The following is an 18268-nucleotide window of genomic DNA, read 5'->3' as shown; positions in this document are numbered from 1 at the left end:
ATTGTAACATCAAAAAACTTGAATTTGTTACTTTACTGAGTTGGTACATTTTTCAAGCATACAAATGCTTGCAGATTCATTTTCATTGTTCAAGATAATTTTCATAGACATACTTGTTGCAAAGAACTTTATTGTAAAAAATGTATCATGAATAACAGTCAAAATAACACAATTTTGGTGAAATAAGTATTGAGATAAATTTAAGTGGGTCAATCCATATCAAGTATCCCAGCACAAGTTGCTTGACCATTTTAGAAAAAAATAATTTTTTGTGTGTGGCCTCACTAGCATATAATAAGTTCAAAACCACATTAATATAATTTTATCATGCTTGGTTTATTAATAGTTCCTAGATTTACCTGATCGGGTGCGGCAGTTTTGACGTTTGCAAGACTTTGGGGGAACTCCAATAAATTTTTATTGGCTGCTTCCGGAATTATGAATTAAATAGCACTGTACTGAGCATGCTCTGAAGTAACTTTATATTTAGTAAAATATATTTATTTTATTTTTTTATATACGAAAATGGAGTACACATATAGTCAAAATTTGTGTCAAAAATACGAGATTCAGTGGTGTGTAGTGAAAGAAAGATATCAAGTCTCAGAGTTGAAATTCACACAGGGAATTCCTTTCTACCAGTAGTCTTTGTATACCAAAAATGAAACCTGAGAAATATTTCCTTTCGTTTCTATGAGCTCGTCAACTTCCCACTTTTTGCATTTTTTACAAATTGTACACCTAAATATCTCTGGTGGGCAAACTGATAAAAATTTGGGATTATGCCAGAATGTAGCTCTATATGAGGGTAAACTCCTGTAAAAATTTGGACTTTGAGATTGCACTGTGAATGCAGAAAAAAAAATTTTAATGTGTGGAATTTTGCCTTTATACTCTAGGGTTATGTTACTTACCCACCCATTAAAAAAACATCAATTGTATCAACCAATTTCATATAAATAATTAAAATTCATATTATCATCACATTTAGAATATTACAATACGTATTATAATGCACTATTAATCTGTACTACAAGGAGCACTGCACATTAATTAGTATTTGTATTATCTTTGGATAATTTGTCCTATTTATGGTGTTTACTTATAAGCATAGAAAAGAGAGGTTATAAGTATGGAGGATATCTGTTCAATAGGAAGTTTTACTTCAGAAGAATGTCACAAGAATGTTTATGGTAATGTGCCAATGAAAATGAAATTGATAAGTGAGTTCAGTGAGGAAGATAAAAATCTGTTGCAGTTGAGAGTGAATAAGGCTATTTTGACAGTTTGTAAATATCATGAGATCAAGTTTCTATGCAAGTATTATCATATTTTCGGTCGTGTTTGTTGTGACCCGATGCAAGTTCACAAGAAGGTAATATCAAAAGGACTCAGGGAAATTAAGTTGAAGCATACTTTTCAAGATGTAAGTTTGAGGTTATGTCTTGTGCCTGGAAAATCTCTTTGCCCAACATGCTACAGTAAGATATTTGTTACCAAAGAAAATGCAAATGATGAGGAAGAGGTTGATGAATTTGTTAACATCACAGAAGTTGCAGAGAAACTAGACTCTGCTTTTAATATTTTGGAACTTTCGCCAAGTACTTCTAAGATCAGAAAACTCAGTTCCAACAAAAGAAATCTAGCAATCAGTTCAAAAGCACAGAGAGTATCAGAAGAAGTAAAGAAGAAGTTGAGATTGTGTTTTGTAGAAAATGATTCAGTTATTCAAGATAAGGACAGTTGTGGAGTATCTTCATCAGAATATAATGAGTTAATCAATAAATTAAGAACTAAAACTCTTACAGCTAACAAAGAAGACACAGTAAGAATCATCAGTCTTCTCCCTAACTCTTGGTCTTGCGAGAAAATAATGAACGAATTTCAAGTTACAGAGAGTGTTGTGAAAACAACAAGGAAGCTAGTTAAAGAACAAGGAATTTTACCTCACCTAGGAAAAAAGAAAGGTGTTGGAATTATTGATGACATTGCAAAAGAAGTAGAGAGGTTTTATGAAGATGATGAGAATAGTCGTATATGTTCTGGAAAAAAAGACTTTGTAGCTGCGAAAATTAATGGAGAAAAAGTTCACAAACAAAAAAAGACTCATTTTGAGCAACCTAAATGAACTGTATCTACAGTTTAAGAATGAATATCCAGCATTCAAGATAGGTAGGTCTAAATTTTGTGAGCTGAGACCAAAGTGGTGCATTTTAGCAGGTTCGTCAGGTACACACACAGTATGTGTGTGTCTTTATCATCAGAATGCTAAACTAATGATTGATGGAGCCCGGCTGAATGTACACTACAAAGAATTGCTCAATATGATAGTGTGTGATTCCAACAACTACTCGTGTATGATGGGTGAATGCCAGCAATGCCCAGGAAAAGAAGTTTTCTTAGAGTGGTTTGCTGAGCTTAAAGAAAATGATTCTTTACCTGACAATATTGTCTACAAACAGTGGGTTACTGTTGATAGAGCAGAAATGGTCACAATTTTGAAGCCAAGACATGAATTCATGGAAGATCTGGCAGGAAAGTTAGTTTCTTTGAAAAAACATCATTATATTAGCAAAACTCAATCTCAGTTCTTGAAAGAAAGGAAGATGAATTTGACTGAATACGAGTGCCTGGTCCTAGCTGATTTTGCTGAAAATTACACATTTGTAATTCAAGATGAAATACAATCTGCTCATTGGGCAAAAAAACAGGCCACTCTACATCCATTTGTCTATTACTACATGAACGGAGAAAATATTCAACACAAAAGTGTTTGCATTATCAGTGACAGTTTGGAACATAACACATTGGCAGTTCACACATTTCAAGTTCATCTTTTGAAACATATTACTGAAACTAATCCTGCAATCAAAAAAAAAGAACAGAAAGAATTTAATTAATGTCTGCAATCATAAAAAAGATTTTGACCTGCAATGTGAATGGAACTTTTTTGGTTCTTCACACGGTAAGAATGCCTGTGATGGAGTTGGTGGCACTACAAAACGACAAGTTTCACGAGCAAGTCTTCAAAGAACAGCAAATAACCAGATACTTACTCCTCAAGAAATGTTTCAGTACTGCAGCACTCAAATAACTGGTATTTCTTACATATATGTGTCAAGCACAGAGATCTACAATCTTGCCACAATGCTGGAACAAAGATTTGAAAACTGCAAACGAGTTACTGGAATAAGAAGCTACCATAGGTTTGTGCCTGTAAATGAGAGCACTGTAAGGTGTTATGTTACTTCAAATGCAGAAAATTTAGAAGACTTTCAAGTCAGCAAAACAATTCCCTTGAATGTGGACATAAGTGATATAGTTGCATGTATCTACGATGGACAATGGTGGTTGGCTGAAGTTGATGGCATCAGCAATGAAAATATGGATATCCATGTAAAATTTTACCATCCATCAGGACCCAGTACATCATTCAAGAAACATGTTAATGATTCTACCTGGGTGCCATTTGAATGGTGTTATGCAGAAGGAGACCAACCCTCAAAAATAAAAAAAATGGGTTACAACAATGTCTTGAAAGTTAAATTTTTATTCTGTATTCTGCAAAAAACACCCAACCCATATCTGCATTGTGCTGCCTTCTGTGTTCGATAAAACTAACCCACATTGATATCATTCGTAGAGTAATATTCTGCATAAACCATCCATGTTCCTTGGTCAACTAATTACTTATACTACTTTCACATGCCATTCTGCAGAAAGAATCCATGTGGTTTGGTTGATTAAATTCCATGTTTATTTTATCTTCAGAATTTTTCAGAAACTATCCAAGTGGGTTGGTCTGTTACTGCAGATCATTCTTTCGCCTTGTTATTTATCTTTGGAATTTTTCAGATTCCATCCAAGTGGTTTGGTTTGTTTCTTCTAAACACACTGGCCTATTTAAGTACACCTACACCCATTTTATCTATGTTTATTATTTCCATAATTTAATTAATATTGTAATATAAATGAATTATGTGCTATGGAATTTCTTGTGGGCTCATGTAAATGTTGCCAGCACTGCTAATGTTGCTAGCACTTTTTTACTTTTGGTGGGAAAGTTTGTTTACTGTATAGTCTAAACCGGTCTGTTATAATGGATGCACAAAGTAGAGGAAAATTTCTTGTACAGCTTGCCTTAAAAACATTTGCTGAGCAAAGTAATTACAGTCCTGAGCAAAGTAATGACAGTCCTGAAGATATTTCACCAGAAAATTTAATAATACAGGTAAGCATAACTTACTAAACATGATGGGATTGTGTTGTTTTAATTTTTTTATTAATTTTATTTTCAATGTGGTAACTAAACTTCATTAAACCTCATTGTGTACAATAGCTTTAAACAGTTACAATTGAAATAAGAATTTTGTTTTTTAATGAAAATAAAAATTTGGTTATTAACGGTTTGTTTCGTTATACAGGAAGTACCAGACAAGGAGTCACATGAGTCACATATAGTAGGCCAACATTTTGAAAATGTGCTTGAAGAAGAGGAGATACTTTTTTCTGGTGTTGTAAATGAAGAAGGTATTCTAATCACTCACGAGGAAGAAGTGTATACCTCATTGCCACCAACAGAAGAATTTCAAGAGGTTAATTTATTTTCTTAGTTTCTATGTACTTTGGTTTCGGGAATTATATTATCCGGTAATTTAGTTGAACTGAATGCATTCGCTGTCTTAAAAGACCCAGAATGGTCTCTAAAAAACTCACAAAAGTTTTAAACTTAAAAAAGGACATAACTTCATAACTTACGAAGTAATAATTTTGTAATCTATTACAAGCATACGTCATGTACAGTTAAACAGATTATCGTAGGCTCAGTACTCTTCTGTGATTATTCAATAGCACACATTTTCTTTATGTTACAGAACACTGAGACCATTCCCGTATCTGCTGAACATGTAGAAGATGCGTTTCCTGTACATGTGTCAGATTCCATTGCTGATGAAAATGGAGAGGTATATTTATTTCCAAACCTACTAAAGTTATTAATTACTGATTGTATTTTATTTACACCATTTTGGTGTTACTATATGTACAGCCAATATTGATTTAAGTTTTGCAGCCCCTTTAAATTATATAAGCTTTGCAATTCACATTTTTATGCTAAACAAAATTTCTGTGTATCGTTTAGGATATGTTATAGTTTTTACATTAAATAAAATATAACAGGTGGTGCAAAGTTACAAAAGGTCATGCTAAAGTACCTCAGTTTATGTTGTCACAAGTAATATTAATGCATACCTTACTTATGTGTTTCAGAAAAATGATACTGAGTCTAATGTCAGTCATGATGTTGATTATAATAAAAGTCATCTACATCATTTTCCTGGTGACTCATCATTTGATTCCAGTGGTGGGGAAAACCCAGAGGTAGGTTGGCACTATTTTCTAATAATGAGATGCTTTACTGTCATGAGACTAATATTTAAAAATAATAATTTTCTGTTATTTTGTGTGTTTATAGGAAAACTGCAAAACAGGGCGAAAGTCAAGAGGAAGAAAAAGGAAAATTGAAGATCAGTCTAGGAGTGAAAGGAAGAGGAAACGAAATAGCAACCAATCCTACTACAACTACAAGTACAAGCATGTAGCACATAAAGTGTTTGAAGATTATGAATGTCACTGCCCTATCCAGTGCAATCAGAAAGTGGGTCTTGAAGAGAGGAAGATGGAATTTGACAGATTCTGGAAGTTGGGTGATTACACAGCACAAAATACATATATAGGGAGCCTTGTAACAGAATACCCTAAAAAGCGACAGTATGGACGTGATCCGAAAAAGAAGCAGTTTTCGAGAATTTTTCGTTTATCATCAGTACGAGTATGTAGAAATATGTTCTGCAAGACAATAGCTATCTCTCCATGCAGGGTTAACACGGCACTTAAAAAAGTGAATGGTCGCCTACCTTTAAATGATCAAAGAGGAGTTCAGCAAGGAGGCTGGAACAAAACATCTGACATCAAATTGGAGAAAGTTATAGCCCATATTAAAAGTGTACCAACATACACCTCACACTATTGTAGGGACAGTGTTTCTTCTAAATATTTGCCACGAGACATGACACTGGAGAAGATGTACAGTGCTTACAAAAGTGAAACAGAATACCCTGTGAGCCTTGCCACCTACAAAAGAGTATTTTACGATAAATTTGACCTAAAAATCAAACCTCTAAAAAAAGACACGTGTAACAAATGTGATACATTACATAACCAGATTCAGTGTGGCAACGAAAACAGTGCCGAAGTTAAAGAAGAGCGCCAAAATCATCTTCAAATTGCTACTGATGCACAAACCATGTTGAAAAGTGACATGAAACTTGCAAAGGACTGTGCTGATATTGAATGTCTCACTTATGATATGGAGAAAACATTACCATTACCTCGTATCCCAACCAGTATAATGTTTTATAAACGACAGTTATGGTTATACAATTTGGGAATACATAGTGGCAAAGATGAAAATGGTTACTGTTATGTATGGCTAGAAGGAGAAGCAGGTAGAGGAGCGCAGGAAATTGGTTCTTGTCTCCGCAAGCACATCACCAGTACATTAAATTCTGATGTAGAAACACTAATCCTGTGGTCAGATTCTTGCGGTGGACAAAACCGTAATATCAAGATGGTTCTTATGATGAAAGAAATTTTACACAATCATCCACGATTGAAAAAGATAATACTTAGGTACTTGGTTTCTGGGCATAGCTTTCTCCCTAATGATAGGGATTTCGCAGATATTGAGAGAGCACTCAAGCACCAACAAAGGCTCTACACACCTGCAGATTACATCGATGTTATGAAGACATGCAGAAAAAAGAAACCTCTCATTGTTTCCAAAATGAACCCTGGAGACTTTCTTGGAACCAAAAGGATTGAAGGTTCTATTACTAATAGGAAAATGTCTGAAGACAATCGGAAAGTCAGTTGGCTTAATGCCAGACAAATTACACTAAAGCGCGAAGAACCATTCCTTCTGTACATCACTACAGATTTCAAAAGTGAAGATGAACTTGTAATCAATATTAAAAAAAGTACTAGGGGAAGGCCTAAAGCTGATGATATTTGGAAGCTGATTCCACTGTGGCCAAATGGAAAACCCATAACAGCTGCAAAAATGGCTGACATCGAATCCATTAAACATCTCATTCCAGCTGATGCAGTAGATTTTTATAGAAATCTTACGGCCGCCAATGATGCTCAGGAAGATGATGTAGATGGATTCAACAATACATTGGATTTTGACATTCAGGAGTGAAATGTTAGCTAACATGTATTTCGTGTTATAATTTTGATGTTCTCTAGCTTAATGTGTATTTATATTCCTTAGACTATTCAATGTCAAGAGATCAGTATTTTTAAAAAAATATATTATGTCCAAATAATTTTTGTTGTAAACCAAATTATTTTGTGAATATATTTGCTTAATACTATAAAAATTAAACAGGAATAAAATAATTCCAACTGCCAAGTTTTGGTTTACTTTGCAGTATTATAAAAATATGCATTTACTAAAGATCTTCAACCCGTATTTAAATGTTTAAACTGTGTATTATGTAAGATTCGGCATTTATAAAATTATATGTGATGGTTCAGGAAACATGTACACAAATTACATAGGTACTATTTTCTGCAGAACATATTTTACTGGGATTCAGCAAATTTGCAGAAAAAGACCAACCCACATTTACTTGTAATAAAATATTAAGGACTATTTTTTTTTTAATTAAATAATTTTGAGAACAACATATATACTCATCCTAATAATCTAATTTAAATTTCATATTCATTGTTGAGTCTCAAAATATTTCAAAGAGCAGTGACTTTAAAGCTAGTGTTCTCTCTTTTGAAATTTTGTGGCATGGATGGCTTCTGCATAACACCATTCATTTAACAGAATTCTGAGGAAACTTACACCACAGGAACTTACAACATCCACGGGACGTACACACAACATTTCTAACATTCTTTGTGATGAAATTTCTGTGTTGCTTAACAGTTTTGCTTGCTGATTTTTGGTTAAGTTTTAAACACTTAAGATTGTAAAGTACATGTATTGTAAATATGTAATATGATACATCGCGTATCTGTACGCATGCATGTTATAATAGTTTAATGTGCATAGTTGCCACATTTCAAACTTGTTTTTTATGCACTCACAGATAAATCTCAAAGTCCAAATTTTTACAGGAGTTTACCCTCATATAGAGTTTCATTCTGGCATAATCCCAAATTTTTATCAGTTTGCCCACCAGAGATATTTAGGTGTACAATTTGTAAAAAATGCAAAAAGTGGGAAGTTGACGAGCTCATAGAAACTAAAGGAAATATTTCTCAGGTTTCATTTTTGGTATACAAAGACTACTGGTAGAAAGGAATTCCCTGTGTGAATTTCAACTCTGAGACTTGAAGTATTCCTTTCACTACACACCACTGAATCTCGTATTTTTGACCCAAATTTTGACTATATTTGTACCCCATTTTCGTAGATAAAAAAATAAAATAAATATATTTTACTAAATATAAAGTTACTTCAAAGCATGCTCAGTACAGTGCTATTTAATTCATAATTCCGGAAGCAGCCAATAAAAATTTATTGGAGTTCCCCCAAAGTCTTGCAAACGTCGAAACTGCCGCACCCGATCATGTAAATCTAGCAACCAATAATAAACTAAGCATGGTAAAATTATATTATTGTGGTTTTAAACTTATTGTTACGATTTACCTGCGGGGGTTCGTAAAGGATAGCCCAATTAATAGATTTTATTTCACACACACAGTTTTATTTATTACCACTACTTGTCACTTACAAATAATCTTCTAAATTGGGAAATAATTAACTACACTTAAAGAAATGCCAATTCCCCAGTCACTCGTTTCACACACCTCGCTGGGCCGCACTTCCGGCGCAACTCTGACCGCAGCACCCCTCGTGGGTCTCCGCCGCGGGACTCCGTCGCCGCACTCCGCCGCCGCCGTCACACCCTTCGCCGAGATCCCACACGACGCCTCACTCGCCACTTCACTCGGGACTCCGCCGCGCCCGCGACTCTATCGCCCGGAAACTCCCGACTCCACTGAACTCACTCACTCCCTGCCCTGGAACCTTCGTCCAAGGACTTCGCCACTCTGCCGCACCTGCGGCACTATCGCCCGGAAACTCCGCCGCGGGAGAACTCACTCAGTCACCGACTGACTGACTGACTGACTCGAAGGTCGGCCCAACCTCCTTAAATAGCCCTTGGGTTCCCATCCAGAACAATCGGGCATGTCTCCGAGATATCTCGCGACCTTCGCCGTCGAAATGCCCAGAAACGCGTCGTGAGTCCTCGAAGGACGCGGTGGCTGCTCTAAGAACGCCGATAAAGGCGTCTGAGTCCTTTTATTCCGCAGTGCGGCCTCTTTTAAGTAACCCGATCTGAGGCAGGTGCGCGCTGCGACGGTCAGGATGTCGCGCGATAGTATGACACGAGATACCAGGGAGAGGATGCGGGTGGAAGGGGGCGCAGACAGGCCGAACGAGCGTGGCGACGCCAGCACTGCAGCCAAGCGCGATCGTAACATTATTATATGCTAGTGAGGCCACACACACAAAATTATTTTTTTCTAAAAGGTCAAGCAACCTGAAAAATTAAAATTGGGACATTTGATATGGATTGACCCAAGTGTCATTTTGGTTGATTCATAGCAATAAAAACAGCAACTTTGAAATAATCTGTGTAAAAAATGAAATTGGTCTATTATAGAAAATGCAAATGTCCTTGATTTGTTCCCTATGCATGTGTCCTCGTAAGTACTGCCTGTGTGTTAGGTTTGGGGTGTTTGTATGTGCCTAGTTTTCCACTGTGCCTGAAACGTACGATGCAGTGTACTTGGAGATGTCTCGGCGCGGGGCGCGGGTGCTGGCCCTGGGCTTCAAGGAAATGGGCCGCCTGACGTCCCAGCAGCTGCGAGAGCTCACCAGGGAGCAGCTAGAGTGCGACCTCAAGTTCGCCGGCTTCGTCGTCATATCCTGCCCGCTGAAGAGCGACTCGCGCAGCGTCATCAGGGAGATCCTTCACGCATCGCACGTTGTGAGTACCCTCTTTTATCGCATAATCGTCGCACCTATATTTTTGGCCGTCAAAATTGGGATAAAAAACTTCTCGCGTAAACGTCGCATGATGTTTTTGGTCCCGCTATTAGATGCCGAGCACTTTGTGTAGGTATCTTTTCCATATTAAACTATGTATTTTAAAGTAGAAATCTAATATTTATTCGGAAATTACCACTTACTTATTTAATTAACGGAAATACAAAGTTGTCTGACATGTAAATTTTCTTTTAATGACTTTTTAAACGTTATTTCCTTTATTTCATTGTCTTTGTCGCCGCGGTGTACCGCTTGTAAACGTATAGCCAGCACTAGTTGGCATCATTCATGTTTGGTTATGTTGCTTCCCGTATAGAGAGCGCGCATGTAGTTGAATATCGATATCTGGCCGATTGCATGCAACGCGCGCTCTCTGTCATGTGCCGAGTTAACTACATTTGATAGCCCGCGTTCTTTCGCGGTAGTTACACATTAGTTCACGTCACAGGTGTTTTTTTTTTTTTTTTTTTAAATAAACAAACAAACAAACAAACGTACTTTCCATGAACAGGTTTTGTTTTTATAAATAACTTTACCTAACAAAAAAAATTTTTACCGCATAATCGTCGCACCTCTACTTTTCATACTTGATTTTAGAATAAAATATGCTACAATTATGCGAGATAACACGGTATCTGTGTCGAAAAATGCACAGGTTTGAGTTGATGGTTCTGGATTGCAACCATGTTTTCCCTGTCAAATTATTGTTGACTGATTTCCATTGTTTAACATAATATTTATGAACAATGTTTAAGAATAAATAGCAATAATAGTACAGAAAAGGCTCTCTAGTCGGGCATGTTCGGGACAATAACCTTGCAGGATTAGAGATTTTAATAGATTTTAAATGTCAAATGCAAGAAATATAAAAATAAAAAAAATTACATACTACAGTGGCTAAAAATAAGAAAAAAAAACATTTTTATGTTAAGCCTGTTCCACACCAGTTGCCCAGAATTACATAGAACTAAACAAAGGTGAGCAAAGCGAATAACACAGTGCTGTGTAATTTCGAACACATGCAAACACAATCTGCTCCGTGTTGGTACATCAAAGGAGAGTGTTTGTTCGTGCGTGCTGTATTTGGACTGATTTTAGTTCTGGTACCTCTGCAACATTCAAAAATTGATTAATCTATACAACCAGCAACGATGTTGTGGGACCCAATCAACCATAATTATTTTAATAAAAACCAAAATAATACCACAAACAAAATTTTTCAAACTGTCCACCACAAGCTAGATGACATCCCAAGTCATGTTACTCAATGTTGACTTTTCCTTAACTTTTTTCCTGCTTTCTCTTTAATATATCATCACTAACAATATATGCAGTGCTAGCAATACGTATTGCACTGTCTTTATAAATTATGAAACATTTTAAACAATAAGTTTTCAGTTTAATTTCATACAAAATCTCCAGCATGCATGAGCCGTGCTACCATAAACACTTCGCCCCACGGTTTCTCCTTTTCCTTGGATAAAGCTCATTTCCGTGTAGTTACAAAACATTTTCTATGGCACAGTTCTGCATGCCCAGTGTAGAACTGGCTGAACTGTTTAAAAAAAAATACCTCCATTGTCAATAAATGCTCAAGTGCACCTAAAGTCTAAACACTAGCGGCTATATCGGTGCCATATGATGAATGTGCTGATCCAAAAAAACACCAGGATATTTTAAGATTGAATTAAAACAGTATGTTGTATATATTACATTACTACACTGTGCATTGTAGAGAAAACCTGAAGAACGGACAAACGACGTATGTGCATCACTGTATTGCCATTGTGTGCCTGGTTATCTGTTTTGAATCATCTTTGGGCTCCTCTGTTTGTCGCTGTGTTGTCCAAGTATTTCCTCAATTTACTGTTCTTGTTGCACGGTCTCGTCAGTCCACTGGTTTCGTATGTGCTATGATACTGTTCTGTCTAAGCATTTAACATTTGACATTGGCTGATTTTATGTTTTTGAAGCTATACTTCTTTATGCATGTTATGAAAAAAATACGCGAGTAAATTTTTACAATCCATGCACACCAAGCAACAAAATTTTCACAGGATGAAAAAAAAGGCTACATACAAATAAACATTATATATGTATGTGCTTTAAAAATATTATACTTTAGTGCTTTATATTGAATGCTGGTCCATATAATTGAAAACATTTATTTATTGTGAATATTAGTGATAGAAATTATGCTTATAAACTTCAAGTGAATTTATATATGTGTGTGTGAGCTTATGTTTCTGTATGTGCAACAGTGTCAGGTTGCTTTTTATCTTCCATTGTTGCTGGTAAGGAGTGGTTGTGGAAGGTTTATTAGTCTCCTGGAAGTATTCATGGGAGTGTTTTTAAGTTATGTTGCCACATTACAAATTATCACTTTATTATTTAATAAATGATTAAAATTAATTAATTAGAATTAACATTCAACATGGTTATTGATTTTCATTACTAATTAAAATTTATCTTTATTATTTTACTAAATTAAATAATTAATTCTATACATATGTTTATATTAATATTGAATACTGAGATTTATTTAATTTTTTTAATTTGATTGAATTTATACTTTAACAAACCATACTGATAATATCACTCTTGTAATTTAATTATTATTTTATTTCTTTTAATTATTTGCATGCAAAATTAAAAGTTTTTTACTGCACCAAGTAAGTAAACTTCTAAGGCACATATATGAGCCCATTTTATTTTTGTGTGTATGTTTATGCAATTATCTTTTCTTTGTCTGTTCTTCAGGTTTTCTCTATGAGACACGGTGTAAACTAGCAATGGTGTATGATCAAAATCATTTTTAAAATTCAAAGAATGCCAGAGTAAAGAACTTTGACTGTACTTTTTTGACACAAGCCACAAAATATGTGTGATGTGTATTAAAATTGGGTTAATTTGGACTTATTATCCTTTGTGGTTTGCTCAATATATGTAATGTAACTAATCTGCTTTCGCCAGTCAAGTTTAATGCAACTCTTTATACCCTCCTATCCTTTGCTGATCTTTCTAATCTTTAATTAACTATTACATAGTGTCTTTACTTAACTTAAGTCTGCTTCTTAAATTCTAGCCTGTGTACACTTTTTCAGTTTTCACCATATACGTTTCCCTCCATTTTGCGTGTGGTGTGAACACCAGCTTTTACTTGGTTATAGTACAATATACTTCTCTACAGAGAACTTATTAAAAGAGTTTTGCTTTACTTTTGAGTCTGCTTTGTTTTTATGCATATAAAATTGCTAGGGAATGAACGCTAGTTAAAATGTGCATGTAGCTGCATTGTCTCAATTGGCTGGGAGTTTCCTCAACTGTGTGTCATGTGTTCAAGGTTGTGATGATCACAGGTGACAACCCACTCACTGCTTGCCACGTGGCCAAAGAGCTGCGGTTCACGCAGAAGCCTGTCACGCTCATCCTAACAGAATCTGCCAGCGAAGGTTGGGTGTGGGAGAGCATCGATCAGTCTCAGCGTCTGCCTGTGTTGCCTCGGAAGTCCTACCGCGAGCTGGTGTCCAACTATGACCTTTGCATCGCTGGAGAGGTGTGTTTGCTGATGCAGAATTACTATAACCTGCAATCGTTAGATGATTACTAATGATAATTATTAATTTTGAATCTCATTTTCTTTCATCCATTCACCAAACTTTTAAAGGCAAGGAATAAACATTTTTTTTTAAATTTAAAATAGGTACTTATATCCTTTTTCTGTAAATGTCTCCTCTTTGTATTTTACCACAATTGAAGATATAGTATTTATTTTACCAATACCTTTTGGCATGAAATTTTATCATAGCAATACTCAAAGTAAAGCTGTGATCATAAATACAAAACCTTTGTTGTAGAGATGTTCACTTTATGGAGGTTCTGCTCTATTGGAGGGATTAATAAAATTGTTGCCTCGGTAAATGGAATCTGACTTCTTTGATTTTAGTTGGACAGGGTGTCCACATTCCATCACACAGGCTGGAAGCATTTTTGACGTGACAACATCTAATAAATCGATGAACGCCGGCTGCACGCACAAAAAAGTGTCCCGTAACACACATTGTCCCACTACGGATGTGTCCTGTTATGCTCATTGTACGCATGCGTGGCATCTCTCTTCCACTCGATTGGAACAACCATCGATTTGACTTTTCAATCATATTTTCGTCGTTTGAATTATTAATATTATGTAATTTAATGATCATCCACCGATTTTCAGCACAATTGGTACGGATATTAATTTCCCACCTACCACTATAAGAAATAAACATGGCGGACTACATACGTTTTTAAAACTTCCACAACACAAAACAACATTTTTATAAATAGTCATATATATAACATCTGAAACAACTGTTTCCAATATGGCCTCGTGGCCGTGCGGTTAGCATCGATGAATACCAATTCAAAGGTTGACGGATCGAATCCCGGCTGCTGCAATACTTTCATTTTTGTACTTGTAAAAATAAAAACGGCACGCGCGACACTACAAAAGTAATAAATATATTTGAATTAATGAATGCAAATAAAAGTAAATTTATCAATTAAATTGTAGATTTCATTTCACTCCTCCTTTGTATCCATGCAAAATAGTGATAATTCAATAAAAATTATTCAATTTTATTCATAAAAGTTTGCAGATAGGTAGATTTTATCATTCTAAAGATAGAAAAATTTAAAAAAATTTTCTTCCTCAAAGAATATAATATTTTTAATGCCTAAACGGTTTGGTTGCAAAAACCTATTATGGCTCAGTCTCAGGCTGAATATGATAATTAATTTTCTTCTGGATCAATAATTTCATCAATGTTTTGTTATGACGTCACGTTAAACTATCGTCCGTAAACCGACTTTACAGACAACCAATTTTTTTTCTTCTTCTTTAGATTATATTTTAGTCAATAGTCATTCTCACGATGCAATATTCTTTTGGAAGTACAAAGGCTATATATATATGGACGGTGAAGACTGGATTTTCCTTAATGCTTCCAGAAAATTGCAAAATAGATCAATTATTTTTAAAAAAAATTAGTAAGAGAAATAGATAATTTTGATCATGTAAATTCAGGGGAATTTTATTACAGATTTTCGTGGACACTTAAGGGTCTGCAAGTACTTAAAAAATATTCAATATTCATGATTAATTTGATATTTTTGATATTCATAAATAATTTGATATTACAGTCGACTTTAAAATTGAATTTTTTTTTCTTCAAATTATTTGTTACCGTATATAGGCCTACTTCATGTCCGAAACATTCACAAAAAAATTAATAATAAGAAAAAAGTAACATGTATGATGTTAAGATGAAGTTTAGATTTGAACTGCAAAATTATTCATTGTTTTAAAATTTAATGATAATGATTTTAAAAATTTTAAAAATATTTTATGTATGAAACCAGATCAACAGAACAAATTTCAAACTTAAAATTTACTGGTTTATGAAAATGCACTTGCAGTTTAGTTTTTTTTAAAATTTCCTCTTATTTTATACCTTTTTTGAAATTGTTCTATGTATATTAATTACTCTGTTTTATTTTGTGTTTTTTGGATTACTTTTTCTTGGTCTTCTGTAAAGTGTGAAAAAAAAAATTTCACTGTGTTCAAATTATATTAGAAAAAGATTCAATATTTGTGAATAGTGTGATATTCAATTCAAAATTAGATTCAAATGAGAAAAACAGTATTTGCTGAAGCCTAGTGGTAACTCTTTTGGTTCAATGGAATCAATAAATTTAGAAATGGGAACTGGCCGATCTATTTTTAGAGAGAGGTGAATTTGGTATTGGTTTGCTCGGTAGAGGTACTAAACACAGGCATTGCTGGAGAGTGTTTCCAACGTGCAGCACTGTACTTGTAAGAGTACATTGACTTTGTTGTGAAATGTGTGTGTGACAGGGCCTGACGTTCCTAATGGAGAACCACAGACAGTTGCTGAACAAGGTACTGCCTCATATCTCTGTGTTTGCCCGAATGGCACCCAAGCAGAAGGAATTGGTGATAGTGACGCTGAAGTCTCTGGGCTTCACCACCCTCATGTGTGGAGATGGAACTAACGACGTGGGGGCCCTCAAGCATGCCGACGTAGGTGAGTATCTTTGTGCGTTTTGACGACACCGGCGTTACTATCATATGGTAATAATTAGGCCAGCTGGGAAAACCAAATGACAATACATTGCTATCAAGGCAGATTCTACAGTAAAGAGCACAGGTTGTGATAGTGGAGAGATTTGTAATGGTACTTCCCAAGAGCTATAACCGAGGATTGCAAGACCAAAAACATGATGCATCAAGCAGTCAGCAGGAATGAATGGGCTGTGTTCTGAATGTCAGCAACCAACTATCTACCCATTCTAGCAGTAATTAAGCTATTTACTGTTTTGATTGATGTTTATTGTTTTGTATTTAATGATAACTTAATCTAAAGAGTTATTGTTATGTAAATCATGTGATAGCATTGAATATGCCTACAAATTCAGTATGTTATGAACTGCCACGGTGATTAATCACATAATCATTGTACATTTTATGCTAAAATCAAGTTTAAAAAGTAGGGGTATGATTTTTATGCGAGATCAGCATTTTTTTTTAAAATAAAGTCATTCATAAAAACAAAACCTATTCGTGGAAAGTACGTTTATTTAAAAGGAAGCCTGGTACAGAAGCACGCCAAACAATTTAAATTAATTAGTCGTGCGACAAAAACATATTTTGTTTATCTTTAAATAGAAAAATGAAATTCAGTGACTCGGATGTGAGCCGGAACTAACTCATAACTATCATCATAGTACACACAAACCATGAAAGAGTGCAGGCTATCAAATTTACTTTACTCAGCACTAGACAGAGCGCAAGTGTTGCATGCAATTGGCGAGCTATAAAGTTTATAACTAGGGATGGTGATTTTTCGTTTTCGCGAAATAGATGCGAAAATATGCTAAATTATATTTTTTCCGCTATAAAATGCGAAATCTAGACTATTCCGAGATAAATGCGAAATCAAGGTAAAAAACGTAGATTCGTCTACACTCTACACAATTTATTTACCGATTGTATTTTGTTTCAGTTCAGTATCAAAAGAAACCATCATTTTATGGCGTATTCAGCACAAGTATCTTATTGTCATTTACAACAACTATTGTTCGTAAATATTGAATGAAGAACGGCCATCCGTGCCTCGCGATTGTAAACAAAGCAAAGAACAACTAGCTGGAAGAGTGTCCGTCATCTTGCAGAGTACAAGTTTTTAGGCCACCATATTGCGACATCTCTGCTTCGCCGCGCTAACAGTTGTAAGTCCCATTTTCTGGCTGTGTTTCACGTGAAAGCCGCGTTGTGTAGTCTGTGGAAGGTGGTGTGTTTACAAATACGTGCATACTCGTGAATGTGTTGTATACTGTTATTTCTCGAGGTAAAAATGGGACAAAACGTAATTTCCATTCGCGATCGCATAAATGAATACAAAAGTGAACAGTTCTACGAAAGTGATACGAATATTTTAATCTTTAATGTGCAATTTATGTAATCGCTGACTGGAGTGAAAAAAAAAAGATGTACTTGAAAAGCACATTAAATCTGAGGGACATCAGGCTGCAAAAAGAATATTCACCGAGAAATCGGATGAAGAAAAATAGTCGGTAAAACGGCAAGCAACGGTTTCTGGCATGATCGAAAATAAAAGAAGGCGAAAATTGAAAAAACGAAGGAAAAAATAATTGAAAAAACGTGTTTCAATAACGTTATTTGTGCACTCTACATCAACTATGACCATAAACACGGCTAAAAAATATTTATTGTAATTTTAAGTATTCAATTTATTGCACTCATAAGTGCTAAAAAGTTGTTTGGAAACCTGCCAAGATAGGCTATCTTTGTAGTTGTGCTTGATCTTTATTTCTGTGGTTGTTAATAATTAATATGTGTATTATTTAATGCTTTTTAAAAATATACCTTTCTTCAGTAATGTAAAATGAGAGAATTCGCTTAATCTTGTTTTTAAAAATGCTACAAAATGCTAAATTTCAAATTCAAAATGCTAAATGTTATTATTTTAAATGCTATAAATCACCATCTCTAGTTATAACTAGAGTTAGGAGTTTTCCGCGATTCCGCGATCGCGGAATATTTCGCAG

At 34.9% G+C, this 18268-nt stretch overlaps 2 protein-coding genes across 3 annotated transcripts in view; both read left to right on the top strand.

Annotated features, from left to right (window-relative positions):
* Positions 1-18268, top strand: part of LOC134534794 (endoplasmic reticulum transmembrane helix translocase) — a 62621-nt gene that overhangs the window by 23460 nt on the left and 20893 nt on the right. For both annotated transcript variants that reach the window (XM_063373382.1, XM_063373381.1), the window contains exons 12-14: positions 9840-10076; positions 13479-13691; positions 16035-16224. In XM_063373382.1, the coding sequence (XP_063229452.1) occupies positions 9840-10076; positions 13479-13691; positions 16035-16224 (640 nt within the window). The remainder of the gene's footprint in view (positions 1-9839; positions 10077-13478; positions 13692-16034; positions 16225-18268) is intronic.
* Positions 1115-8505, top strand: LOC134534795 (uncharacterized). Its single transcript, XM_063373383.1, has 5 exons — positions 1115-4231; positions 4425-4595; positions 4875-4964; positions 5269-5379; positions 5474-8505. The coding sequence occupies exons 1-5, from the start codon at positions 4100-4102 to the stop codon at positions 7259-7261; spliced, it is 2292 nt and encodes a 763-aa protein (XP_063229453.1). The 5' UTR covers positions 1115-4099; the 3' UTR covers positions 7262-8505.

Source organism: Bacillus rossius, chromosome 8, assembly GCF_032445375.1.
Source record: "Bacillus rossius redtenbacheri isolate Brsri chromosome 8, Brsri_v3, whole genome shotgun sequence".
In the NCBI taxonomy this organism is placed as follows: domain Eukaryota; kingdom Metazoa; phylum Arthropoda; class Insecta; order Phasmatodea; family Bacillidae; genus Bacillus; species Bacillus rossius.
This window is presented reverse-complemented; position numbering and strand designations above follow the sequence as displayed.

What these genes read in the sequence shown, in the direction of transcription:
- LOC134534795 (XM_063373383.1), top strand. Translation starts at nt 4,100, where the DNA reads ATGGATGCACAAAGTAGAGGAAAATTTCTTGTACAGCTTGCCTTAAAA. An exon ending in CAGAAAATTTAATAATACAG is followed by an intron (nt 4,232 to 4,424) that starts GTAAGCATAACT and finishes TTCGTTATACAG; the next exon opens with GAAGTACCAGACAAGGAGTC. An exon ending in GTGGTGGGGAAAACCCAGAG is followed by an intron (nt 5,380 to 5,473) that starts GTAGGTTGGCAC and finishes GTGTGTTTATAG; the next exon opens with GAAAACTGCAAAACAGGGCG.